The sequence below is a fragment of the Arachis duranensis genome, chromosome 10 (genome assembly GCF_000817695.3).
Source record: "Arachis duranensis cultivar V14167 chromosome 10, aradu.V14167.gnm2.J7QH, whole genome shotgun sequence".
NCBI classification, from domain to species: domain Eukaryota; kingdom Viridiplantae; phylum Streptophyta; class Magnoliopsida; order Fabales; family Fabaceae; genus Arachis; species Arachis duranensis.
In genome coordinates this window covers 62674268-62688418 of record NC_029781.3, presented here as the reverse complement: position 1 = coordinate 62688418, position 14151 = coordinate 62674268, and the positions used below count along the sequence as shown (strand labels likewise).

The window sequence follows — 14151 nt, the reverse complement described above, 5'->3', positions numbered from 1 at the left end:
AATTTGAATCGCTGCCACAGGGATCTTCTCTGTGACGATCTCCTCTGACTGATCTCCTCTGGCTACGACCTCCTCTGACCGATCTCTTCCGGCGACGACCTCCTCCAACGACGACCTCATTCGGCGATGTTTTCCTCAGTGGCGATCTTCTCTGGTGACCTCTCTCCTCCAACGACAATCTCCTCCTACAACGGTCTCCTCCTGCGATGGTCTCCTCCATCGACATCTCCTACTGCAATGATCTCCTCCGGTGGCATTCTCCTACGCCGGCAATCTCATCCATCGAGCTAATGTGCTGTGAGATTCTCCTCCCACAAGCTCGCTAGGTAGGTTCTTCTCCCTCTTTTCCTTTGTTTCTCTTGAAAATATTTTACTCTAATTCCTTCGATTTCTTGAATTATTGATCCAAATTTCAGAATACATGATAGATTTTGCGAAATGGCAACTACAACTACTAAAATTGTAGAAGCTAGGGTTTCTGAAGAAGGGATCATTAAAACATTTCATAATGACGATGATGAAGCGCTCGATGCTGCGGAGAATGGAGTTGCGGTAATTTTGTTATTTTATTGGATTATTTGTGGCTGAAACTTAATGCTTGATTCTTTCATGCTTTATCAGTTCTGAATTTGTTCCACTATGTGCTTATAGTCTCATCGTCCAGTGGGGGTAACAATAATCATATTTATTATTAATAATACTTTTATTTCATTTCCTATTTCCTATTTTGTTTATTTAATATCTGTCTAAAAAATTGTGTTCATGAGTTGCAGGGAGCAGATGACTACGAGGTTGTGAGGAAGGTGGGAAGAGGGAAATATAGCGAGGTCTTTGTGGGTGTTTACTCCACCGATAATGAAAAATGCATCATCAAGATCCTCAAACCCGTCAAGAAGAAAAAGGTGAATCCAATCCCTACACCAATTGCAATTTGTATTAACTAATATGACTGCTATTTTTAATTTAAAGCAACACTGCTGTTTTCAGTTTTAGTATACTTTTTCACTTCATTCCATCCTCATATGGAAATGAATGCTGTGCTGCGGCTTCAATGGCCAACTTTGGTCCAGTAGTTCATTTAGTTTGTTATTAAATTTCTAATTTCAAACACCGTAAGATTTTACCCTTTTCAATACTCTGGTTGTATATATAAGTTTGTACATCTTATAAGTTGTTATTTTGGTTGCAGTTAAAGAGGGAGATCAAAATATTGCATAATCTTTGTGGAGGTCCCAATGTTATAAAGCTGCTTGACATTGTTAGGGACTAGCAATCAAAGACCCCAAGCCTTATATTTGAATATGTCAATAACACTAATTTTACAGTGCTCTACCCCACCCTGTCAGATTATGATATTCAATATTATATCTATGAACTTCTAAAGGTAAGTTTTATACTCTATTGGTTGTCTAAGATCAGCTGTTATATCTTATTTTTGCAGTCATTATTTGTTTGACATATTTCTAGATACTATCTATGCCGATGCTTCGTGGAAAATTCAGTTATGATTTTTGTATTTTTCTTTACGGTGAAATATTAGAAAGTGGTTGAGTAATTGCTGCATAGCTCTTTGACAGCTTCTTCTGCATTAATCCTCCAATAGATGCAATTAAAGAATGAATTGGTTGAGGTTTGAAATAGGTTGTAGAGTGGCTTGTAAGGAAGTTGATTTTGATTTTTGTAAATCACTTCCATTGCTTATGAATAATGCATAGTAGGAAAATAGACTTTTTTCACTAAATGTATTTGTAATATCAATATCTACTAAGTTGATATTTAGTCTTTGAAGATAATACAATCAAGGCAAGGGTATATTGGGAACTACTACGGTGTTCAGCTTCTTGATGCTTCAGTGACAAAGTACCAAGATTATGGTTACTAACAACTCACTCACCCTCTTGTGTATGTGCAAGAAGACTAGTGCTTTTCTCTTTTCCTTTTTGCCACTGAAAACTCAATTTCCTGTCTACCACCTTGTGTTTATTCGAATATGATTTTGTAAATTTTTGTGAAATATTTAACTTATTACTTACTCTTGAAATATTTAAAAAAATTGTTAGCATTTGCTAATAATTGTTGTAAAGAATTAAAGACATTTAAAAAAAATATTTTTAGAAGTTTTCATTTATGTAGTCAAAAGTTCAAAAGTCTTTGTTTTTTACTTTTTTTTCAATAAAAGTATTTGTTTTCTATTTATATATATTGTCGTTTCTGTTGAGGATTTTGATAAAATATTTCACATACTTTAGAAATAGAAGAAAATGTACTTTCCCCAATAAATTTCTAACCTTCTATTACTTGTCAACTCTTTGTAGCTTTTATTTCATAAGTTCATTCATGTTTATGCTTTGCGCTTTGTGACATAAGAAAAAGGATACAAGCAAAAGTGATCTCTTTTTTTTAATTTATTAATTTATATTTGGTCTTAAGGAAAAGCAATGAGAGTTATATCCATATCCAAATCTAATTCCAAGTCCACGTACTCATAAGTAATGCCGACAAATTCGCAGAAATTGGAAAATTATGACTGAGATTTTCATTTTGAGAATGCTTTGTTGGATGGATAGGCAATGATATTTTGTTGGTTCATAGCTATCATACGGCAAACGGTGTCCTTATTTATTAAAACTGAAAGTGATGGAAATTGTGGATTGATAATATGTTCTCTTGGAAAAAAGATTAGTTCTTGAATCTGTTTTTGACTTATTTATCAAAATCTGGTTGCAAACTTACAAGGTTTCTTCTCCTTTTTATAGCAGAGTTCCCATTTTTACCTATTCTAATCACTCATTAAACTATCTTGTCTTTGACTTTGTAATTTACAATCAACAGAATGGCATATGAGAATCACCTGTAGTTGCTGATGAGCAACCTAATGTTCCTATGTGGAATCCTGTGTTGTTCAAGCTTCCATCAGATGAGATACTTCTGTTCTACAAAATAGGCCAAGAAGTTCAAAAGTAAAGCTTCTATATTGAAAGTTGAAATAGTTGGTTTGACCTATCCTCTTAACTGTCTCAGCAAGTTTAGCCATTGACTTCATGTGGTAGCTGTCTTGAAGGTTAGTTTTCTTTGTCTTATGCTTTGTTTGTTTAGAATTGGTCATTTTTTGTCTTATTAATTCCGATTGACGCAACAAATTTAAATTGCAACTTTAGGAAGGTTTCAAACTTCTGCACAACCAAATTAATAAATTAGTATACAATTTTAGGAAGGTTTCAAACTTCACGTATACAATTTTGTTAATAAATTAGTATTTGGATCATTTTTGTTAATAAATTTTTCAACCATCAAAATGGCTATATTATCCATTTTAAATTACATGATGAGACAATTTAGCTTTCCAAACAAGTAACAACCAAGCTAAACCATTGCATGGGTTATACAATGTTTCATTTTGCAGGTAACTAATTCGGCTATCTATATCATGTTAAGCTTTATTTGCAGAGCTTGGTTTAGTTTGTGAAGAAAAGGTTACTCTTAGTCCATAAAAGGTGATGCTTACCGTGACTCATTACATTCCAAACTTTAATCTGACAAACCAGTAGGTAGAATTTTGATACTTAAATGCTGTGATGACCGAATGATGCTTTAGGTTTCTTAATGATTTATTCTTAATTGTATGTCTTGTAGGATGCCTCTAATATATACACTGCTTTTGTTTTATGACAGAGGCTAATTATCTCTTTGATGCTTGATTTGATTTTTATTCAACCTGTTAATGTTATATTTTGGAAATAGACATTATGAATTTTAGGTTGAATGAAGTAGTTAGTGTTCCATTGACATTTTCTTTTAAATTGATCATCTTGTGTTACTTTTTGCAGGGATCTTGATAACTCTAATCTATCTAGACATTTGGTATCTAAACTTGGGAAGCTTAAGTATTATATATATATAAGTCAAAGAAAGTTCTTTGGAGACTAGGAATTTTGGTGGGTTAATTTCTCAAGCTCATGCCAATGCTACTAGAAATGTTATGATGCCAGAAGTTGACTTTTTAGCTCACAGCTCATGTCCTTCGAGCCCTTTTTTTTTGCATGCCTATGCTAATACTTCTCAAAGTAATAATTAGTGGATATAATTTGCTTAATTATTTGTATAGAAATTATTACTTCTAATTTCTAGTACTAATAAAAAAATTATATATTATGTTTGATATTTTATTTGAGTGATGTAATATTTTGTTTATGGGTTCTGATTTTTTGTTATTATAAAATTTTAAACAAAAAATTGTTTGTTTAATGTGGTAAAAATAATAGTTAAAAATGCCTTTTAAAACGATAAAAGTGTTATTTTTATTCAGTAAAAATAGCAATTTAAAAATATCGTTTTAAACAACATAAAATGTCATTTTAACTTGGTAAAAATGTCAGTTTCAAACATCATTTTAACCAATTAAAAAATATCGTTTTATTCAGAAATAATGGTGGTTTGAACCGCCGTTTTAATCAACAATAAAAATGCCGTTTTATTCGAAAATAACGGCAGTTTGAACAACCATTTTAACAAATTAAAAACGCCATTTTATCCGGAAATAACGGCGGTTCGAACCGCCGTTATAACCAACCAAAAAACCGCCATTTTATTCGAAAATAACAGCCGTTTGAACCGCCGTTTTAACCAACCAAAAAACCGCCGTTTTATCTGGAAATAACGGCGGTTTAAACCGTCGTTTTAACATGTTAAAAAACCGCCGTTTTAACCATGGGAATTGTGGCGGTTTTTTAAAAACCACCGTAATAACCAAATGGCGCTTAGAATTCCGACGGTTTTTCTTGGTCGCCATTCAAGGTAATAATGGTGGTTCAAACCGCCGTAATAACCTTAAAAAACCGCCGTAATTACCAAGTTTTTTTGTAGTGGGAGTCCTGCTGAGTTCTATGAATTAATAAAAGTACCATTGTTTCTTCTTCGATTCGTGTTTGATCTATCTCTAAGATATATATTCGATCTTCATCGTGGTGAATAGGATAATCTAACCAATTAGCTCTGTTCATCACATTAAGACGAACGTGCCTGATAAACACCCACATCTATTTGGGTTCATGTGAGTACTTGGAAGAAAAGTACGTGCCAACAACTATGTTTATACATCTCTCAGACGGTTAATCCACCATTTCGTTGGGGACTTCTCGAGACACCAGTTCAGCCGATCTCCGGGGAGATTAAGGTTTCCGTGGTATAGGCTAGATTCCAAAGAAGTAGCATTCTCTGATCCGGAAGATTTGACCTTGTCTGTGGTGTTTTGAGTAGGATCGCCAGGAGAATGACTTGCTATGTGCTTCACCCTCCGTTGGATTGAATGACCAAGGGCCCTGGCATTTATTTTGTAGTAGAAGAGATCAATGACCACGGGTAATGGCTTTGATCACTTACAGCCTTCCATAGAAGAAGATCATTCACAAGCAAAGAAGATAGTAGTACTAAAGTTAATTCATAAAGACAAAGCAACTCCGACTCTCAACTCTATTCCCAACATATAATTCCTATTAGCTAATCCAATTGGTTTTACCCCTTCCAAGCATTTATGACATATAATCATTCAAGGTTTACATAATACAACTCCTTATGATCTGCCTGACTAAGACCTGCAAGACAACAATAGCTTGCTTCAAGCCACAATCCTCGTGGGATCGACCCTGACTCGCTAAGGTATTACTTGGACGACCCAGTGCACTTGCTGGTATTGCTGCTGTATGAAAAGGTGTAGGGTTTTGCGTACATTCGCACCACCACCGCAGGCCCCACACCTACACATCCTCCACCGCCACCGCAGGAAGATCCGTTGCCATCGTTGGAAGCTATGTCGCTGTGATTGGAAGCTTTGTCATAGTTAATTTGAGTTTGAGATGGTGATGCAGTGTTGGGAGACATTCAAAGTTCAAAGCACATGCAAGATGGCTTAGACATTCATGTAATTTAACTCTCTCTCTGTCACACTCATATTGAGTTTGGTTACTTGCATTCTGTTGTTTTGCTTAATTAATTTTCCCCCTTTAATTTTTTTAAATCATGTATAAAAAATTCTTGTTCACAGATCTATTTCATGAGTGTTTACCTCGACAAATTTTGCCCTTTTTGGTTTCTAAATTCTAATCTCTCCCTTCTTGAATAAAAGAAACTTTTTGAATTGAAAATGTCTTGAACCAGCAATCTGATCTATCTTAAATAGAAAATATGATTCTGATTGGTATAAAATAGATAATAAATGTCAAATAAATCAGTAGTGCTTTTCATAAAGTATGAATTTTTTAGAAAAAAAATAAAAACGAAAATGAGATGATGGAAAGAGAAATAAAAAAAAGAACAAAGTAAGAAGAAAATAAGTAGACAAGATGGTATGGAAATCATGTACCTGGTCAGAAGTATTGGTGCAGTCCCTCTAGCTTTTCTTGCTTCGGGTCAATTGCTTGTGTCTTCATAGTTAACTAAAATTCTACTAGCTAGCAACTTTTAGACTTCATTTTTCTAGTCCCTGATCTTAAATTTAAACTATCAGTAGGTGTTGGAAAAAAATATAAATAAAAAATTGTCTCTGCTGTTGAACAAGGTAGCTAGCTTTGATTTCAAAAATTAGGAAAGATAATAAAGATTATGAAGCTTAGTAGAAGAGGCGATAATAAAAAGAAGAAAATAGCTTTTTAGTTAAATGGTATCGTTCAATTAAGATTCCAGGGTCTGATATATACATGATGTTACCTATTAATTAACGAAAAAATTGAATGTTGATGCGATTTGTTTAATGTTTCTTTCTTATCCAAATTTTGTTTGTTTGTTTTATTACATATATTGTAGGCATCAAGGCTTTTTCTAAGAAATGGGTTCTGATCTGAAAGTTAAAATGTGTAAGAAAACTCCAATTTTTGTTGTTATTAGTTTAATTAGTTTTAATTTAGGTCTTTGTAAAATTGTAGTAGTGTAGCGCTAATGCTGTCTATTCCTTTCTTTTAATTAGTTTTTATGTATAACTGAAATTGCTCTAAGTTATTTTTAGTAATTTATGAGTGTCAAAATAGGTAAAAGTTAATGTTGCATTATTTTATAATTAAATTGAATAATTAATATATAGTTTAATACAAAGTTATCATCATCGGATTATTATATTTTATTAAAATCATATTAAACAACAAGGACTGCTATATGGAATTTGGTTGTGTTAGTGTTAATTTTTTGAAGTACAACTAAGAAGAGAAGAGAAATTGAAGTCTTCATGCAGACTTTTTTTTTCATTTTTCTTTTGAGATAATTTAATTACTTTCATGCAATTGGGTTTTAAGTTCTTGTATCTTAATGGAGATAACTATGTAGGGAATGTTTTTTTCATTTATCTTTTTCTTTTCGTTTCTTTTAGGATTAGTATTTGTTAATTGATTATTTTGTTTTTTTATTCTCGAATGTTCTTTACCTTCTCTTGAAATTTGTTTTGGCTTTGTTTTGTATACAGAATAATTTTTTCATACTGGTAAAGATAACAGGAGTTGACTAGTTGTTGCGGCACCATTTATAACAACTTCGAATGTTCTTTACTTTTTGATAAGAGACTTTATCCCATATTATATATAATGGATAAATTACACCTTATTTTGATTAGTGTTATAATGGATATCTAGTTTTTGATGAAACTTTTATGATTTAGATTTATTGAATTTCTCATTCTTATATTTATTTTGTGATTATCATCATTTTGGGATGCGATTATGCTTTTATAAAAATTAAATCTCATAAAACAAAATAGGCTATGGTCACCATTTAAAAATAGGGTGACCATAGATAAGCTATGGCCACGGTGAAAACTATGACCATAGATAAGCTATGGCCATGGTGAAAACTGTGACCATAGATAAGGCTATGGTCACGGTTTTAAGGAGGGGTGACCATAGATAAGTTATGACCACGGTGAAAATCGTGACCACAGATAAGGCTATGGTCACAGTTTTAAGGAGGGGTGACCATAGATAAGCTATGGCCACGGTGAAAATCGTGACCACAGATAAGGCTATGGTCACGGTTTTAAGGTGGGATGACCATAGAGGCTATGGTCTCGGCGAAAAACCGTGAGCATAGATAAGGCTATGGTCATGGTTTAAGGAGGGGTGACCATAGGTAAGGCTATGGTCACGATTTTAGGTGGGGTGATAAACCCCATTTGTAGGGTTTATCTTGTGCTTGATTTGGGGGATTTTATCACCTTTTACCCACATTTATTCAATGAAATAGCATGGTTTCATGATTGTCTCCCAATTTGTGCTTAAGTGTGAAAACATGCTTTTTACACCTTCAATTAGCTAAATTTAATTCACCTTTGATTCCACTAGATGCCTTGATTTGTTTGTTAAGTGATTTCAGGTTAAAAAAGCTAGGAATGGATCAAAGGAGTGAAGAGGAAAGCATTCAAAGTGGAGAACACATGAAAAAACCAAAGATTTGAAAAACAACATCCATGCGCACGCGCACAATACGCGAATGCGTGGATCGCGAAAACTGCAAGGGACGCGCACGCATGCTATACGCGTACGCGTCGGTGGCCGTATATGATTTTTTAATAGAAAACATGCCCGGCGATTTTAAAAAGTTGTGGGGCCCAGCTTGCAACCAACTTTGGCGCCAAAATGCATTTAAAGGGCCAAGGATTGAAGGGAATCAACACTTAGCATCATTTACACACATTAGGATTAGTTCTAGTTAGTTTTAGAGAGAGAGAAGCTCTCACTTCTCTCTAGGATTAGGATTAGGATTAGGCTTAGTTCTTAGATCTAGGGTTTTATTCATATCTTCTTCTACTTCTTCTTCTCAATTCCTTCTTGTTGCAATCATCATTCTTCTATTCTTTTGTTGTAATTCCTTTATGTTGTTCTTATACTTTGTTGTAGATCTACTCTTGTTCCTTCCATTTTCTTTCAATTCAATTTGAGGTAATTCACAATAATTGTGTCAACTCTTAGGGAAACGACCCGGGATTCTACTCCCGGTTATTTATTACCTCAAATTGAGGTAATTCACAATAATTGCACTAGGTCGTTTCCTGAATATTTTTTAAATTGAGAACAGAAAAATAAATAGTTAGAAATTAAAGCACTGGATAAATAGCAAGAGTTGATAATTAATTAAAATAAAAGACCTTGGTTAGGGGAGAGAATTGGAATTTCTATCCTTGTTGTCTTTTCCAAGTGTAACGATAAATTTTCATTGCTCCCACTTAGTTATCCTCTAGCAATTGAAGGAAAGCCAAGTGGGCATCACTAACTATAGCTCACAAGTCCTAGTCACCTCGTGGGGAAGGACTAGAGTTCGTGAGATTTGAGCTAGCCAACAATTTCCAATTACAGATTAATACTTGGGTATAACAACTCAAGGGGTCCCAATTACTCAACCCCTAACCAAGTTGGGATATTTACTCCATTAACATGAATGCTATTTTCACAAACATATGGTGGGTGTAAATAAAAGACATGATAATTATGAGAAATGAATTACATCAAAATTAGCGCTAACAATAATTAGCAATGATCAAACAAGCAATAAAAATAAACATAAAAATAATTCAATGCATTAATAAATTCAAGAGTAACAAGATCCAGACATGAATTTAATAACCAAATAGAAAAGAGTATTAAGGGAATTAAAGAAGAAACTAGAAATAAAATGCTGAGGAATGAAGGTAGCAGCAACTCTCTCAAGATCCAACTTGAAAATCAAAATAAGAATGCCAAAACCCTCGAGAGAAGTAGGAGTTTCTCCCACTAGAATTCAAAACTAATCAAAAACTAAAGTGAAAAGTGAAGTGTCCTCAATCTCAGCTCCATCCCAGCCTCTAGTTTGCATTTTCGGGCTTGAAACTGGGTCCAAATCAGCCCAGAAATCGCCCCCAACGAGTTTTGTTAAGTGTAGCACGTAATGCTCATCACGCGTACGCGTCACTGAATCTTGCACTTAGCCACGCGTACGCTTTATCCACGCGTGTGCGTCGCTTCCAGATTCTGGAATCCTTAATTCCTTGTATTCCTACAACTTTTGCATGCTTCTTTTCCATCCTCTAAGCCATTCCTGCCCTATAAAACCTGTAAACACTTAACACACATATCACGGCATCGAATGGTAATAAGAGAGGATTAAAATTAGCAATTTTAAGGCCAAGGAAGCATGTTTTTAATTATAGCACGAAATTAGGAAGGAAACTTAAAAACATGCAATTTACATGAATAAGTGTGAGAATAGTTGATAAAATCCACTCAATTCAGTCCAAAATATATCATAAAATAGTGGTGTATCACTACCCTGCTCTTATCCTCTCTTGGACAGCTATGAATATCTATGGATGTCTTTACTTACCAGGAAGTATCCTTATGGTCCTTCGAAGAAAAAATAACCCAGCTGTATTCTATCATCTTGCATACTGTTGTTAACCTTATCCTATCATTCTTCTTGAATTGAATACGCCTTTCCTCTTGGATGGTACACTCCCTAATAGCCTCTTTAAAATCTCACTTGGTATTAAACTTCATTCCAACATCTAAATGTAACTTCCAAGCCTAGCACCCTCCCTAAAAGCTAGAAATACTTCATCAAATTCATCCTCTTCTTCTAGCTTGTCTTTAGAATTCAGTCGAGTCTTCACCTTCAACGAATGCCAGGAGTTAGAACCATCAAAATTAGTCCCAGGATTATAGGCATCATAATTTTTAGGCCCGCCACCTCCCATGAATCTAAGATTTAGTTCAAAATCAGAAACATCCTCTACAAAAGCATCGTCATCAACACATATCTTCTCCTTCTCCTTCCCCTTGCCCTTACCATTACCTTTTTCAGCACTCTTATTTGTATTTTCTTTTTTGCTTACATGAAGGAATAGGGTCCCCAACACATGAATCAGATGAGCTATCTTCCTTAACTAGTTTATAGGGCTCATCTTCTACAATCTTATCAGAATTAGACGAGTCTTCATCAGAGGACAACAATATTTCAAATATCTTGCTATCCTGCACTTTTTTCTTACCCTTTGTGCAACCTACACAGTAGCAGACCTCAAGCAATACCTCCTGCTCACTTTGGTTTATGTTGGTTTGGGGACTGTCTTAGTCTTTTTTTTTAGTTGTTGTTCTTTAGGCACCGGAACTGAGCCTTTGGGTACTTGGTCACTTGGTCGACTAACGTTACAAGTGGGAGTCTTTTCAGCATTGATATTAGCAAATGGTGTGGAACAGATGTGGCATTTTTCTTTGCTTGCTCTCCAAAAATCCTTACTTGATCATCAACATAGATCGTAACCTCCTTCCCTTGCAGCAGTTCAGGTGACGAAACCTCATGTTCAATAAAAACATTAATAAGACCCTGGTTTTATGAACCCATCTGACACATCTCTCTCAACTCTACATCAGTGTTTAACTTCCTCAAACTCACTTCCATGATCTTCCCAATTAAGTACAAGCCACCAAACCTCTTTTATTTTGTTATAACCTAGCTCCTTAAAGTAGTTGCTCAAATAAAATACATCCAACTTATCCAACTCAAGATCACTCAAGCAGCTTCTATTATCAGGATAGTAGCCCATCTTTCCGTCAACACTCTTTTCAAAAGTTCCTCCACGATGAAACGAAATATTCAAAACTTCATCCATCTACAATATATATATAAATAAACAAATTAAACATATGCAGCACTAACAGTGTATCACAACTCCACATAAGTAACATTAATGAAAAAAATCTCCTATTTCATACATAAAAAAATAGAACAAATGAAATTCCACCCTAACATAGTAACTACAAAAAACCTAACAACATAATAATCTAAAAAAAAATAGCAAATACAAATGAAATCACCTCAAAAAATAATTCAAATGAAGAACGATCAATGAGTACCCAAATTTTTTTTTCAATCTGTAACAATATTGCTAACCTCGTTTATACTTACGATGATGGTACCCTCTACTTCAGCAACTTTCTATGGTTGAAATTTTTCTTTCTTGTGCTAACAAACTCAGAAAATCGTTAATGTGAAGGTGTCCTATTGTCACGACATTCTCTGGAGGAGGAGGAGGAGGAGGAGACGAAATGGTTTAAGAAAAGAAGAAGAAAGAGTTGTGAATGATCACCTTTGCCCAATAAACCTTTCAATATCCTTGCACAATAATACGATGACGTTCTTTTTCATTTCGTGCCTACAAATAAAACGACATCAATTTACATGTCCTACTTGGAAGTGGTAGTGCCAGGTCAACGTTCCGCTTGCTGACTCATGCTGAAAATGGGCAGGGGGATCTGTTTGTAGTCTGGAGCTCAAATTGGAGGGTACATTTAGTGCAATTGGAAATTGAGGGGTAACATTGATGCACGAGTCAAATCTGGGAGACCACTTTGGGAATTTAATCATATATACATGCAATAATCAACATAATCATTATTCATTTCGTTTTAATAGAAATATATACTAGGCCTATTTGTTAGACCCTAATCCGACCCTAGACCCGATAAAATCTAAACACCTTCAGGCCACAATTATACTAGGTTAAAATCGGGCCCTTAACGAAATTCTCCTTGGTAATTTGTAGAGGAATATAATTATCTTCTCCTCCCATTGTTTGTTATCTAAACACACAAGTCAAAAAGAAATTCAGCAATAATCGGCATTGCTTCAGAAGTTCACCAATAATCAGAACAAAATCAGAACAAAACACTGAAACAAGAAGAACAATAAACACATAATCAGAAGTTTCAATAATTAAGAGTCAATACAATAATCAAAATTCTGATTAGAACAATAAACACCTAATAAGAACAATAATCAAATACTAAAATAAGAAGAACAATAAACACCTAATCAAAGTTTCAATAATCAACAGCCAAACAATAATAAAAAAAATTCTTATTAAAACAATAAACACTTAGTCAAAACAATAATCAAATACTGAAACATGAAGAACAATAAACACCTAATCAGAACAATAATCAAAATCCCTAATATTCATAAGTTTTAATAACAAAAAATCCTAATATTCAGAAGTTCCAATAATCAAAATTCCTAATTAGAACAATAATTATTTACCTGAGCTTGAGCAGAGGTCAGAGAAGAGAATAAGAAGACCAGTGGCAGAGAAGAAGAGGACGACTGGGGGCAACACTGTCGTGACCATCCGACCGAGCGGGGGGAAGCAGTTATTCATTGTTGAGGGTCAAAGAAGCTTCGTCACATTTCGCATTCGTGATCACTGAAGGTCGTCGACTCGTCGGCACCGAGAGACGAGAAGTAGTGCAGCATCGTCGTGACTCTGATGTTGGTGAGTGGTGACGGGCGCTCTAATGGTGGCTGGTGAGAGACAAAGAGAAGGTTAAAAGAGAAAGGGTGATGGCGGTCGGTGAGAGGCAGAGAGACGATTGAGAGAGGAAGGGTGGCGGCACCATTCGTAAGCCATGGGGGAGTAAGGGTGCGTGACTATGTCTTGTGGTGCTGAGAGAAGAGGGCTGTGTGCTCTTTGTGCATTGCAAAGTGCAAACTAAGCGTGCCTTGGAGTGTTTGGCATGTGCCCTCTCCCCTCTAGTAGTATGAATTATCGGGCCAGGTCTAGGTGATCCGATCTATGGCCCAATCCCGATTTAGTTTTTTGTTAGGTTTTGTTTTCTTTTTCCGGGTCAATTCCGGACCACTTCAAATTCAGGCCAATGTGCCTCAAATTATTTCGGATTCTGGCTAGGTTTTCGAGCCGATGCAGATCATATACACCCTTAATTTATAGAACCCAGCTGTATGTAAGTAGTTGTTGGTTACTGTTATACCTTATGAGTCTCTTTCATTTATTAGAAGATTCCAACAAACACTTAACTATTTAATCATCAATACCAGGCTATATTTTCTAAATTTTATCTTTAACTCGCATTAAAATTAAAACTAACATTCAAAATTACATAAAAAATAAAATTCTACAAAAAATTATTCAAAAGTAAAATAGAATATCAAAAACTAATGATGATTTTATTGGAAGCCATAAAAAATTGAATAATATGAATTTGGAATTAAAATTAATATTAATAAATGTGAGTCAAAAAGAGAATTGAAAGTGAACAGAGAAAAGTTATTTTTATTAAAAAATTAGTTGAAATTGATTATAAAAAAGTAGATTCCTTATACTTTATTATTTTAAATAGTCATAGTAAA

The 14151-nt window shown here is 34.5% G+C and overlaps 1 protein-coding gene across 2 annotated transcripts; it reads left to right on the top strand.

The window, feature by feature from the left end:
• On the top strand, window positions 1-4161 carry LOC107469801 (inactive casein kinase II subunit alpha-2-like). Of its 2 annotated transcripts, XR_001588252.3 has the most exons (7): window positions 1-326; window positions 417-552; window positions 774-902; window positions 1190-1384; window positions 2833-3061; window positions 3404-3494; window positions 3828-4161. XR_001588252.3 is itself a non-coding variant. In XM_021132670.2 (5 exons), exons 2-4 carry the CDS (start codon window positions 439-441, stop codon window positions 1268-1270), a joined length of 324 nt encoding a protein of 107 aa, XP_020988329.1. In that variant the 5' UTR covers window positions 1-326; window positions 417-438; the 3' UTR covers window positions 1271-1384; window positions 1781-2009. The 2 variants fall into 2 exon arrangements, 1 of the variants encoding a protein (XP_020988329.1); XM_021132670.2 differs by lacking the exons at window positions 2833-3061; window positions 3404-3494; window positions 3828-4161 and adding an exon at window positions 1781-2009.
• The last annotated feature ends 9990 nt before the right edge of the window (window positions 4162-14151 follow it).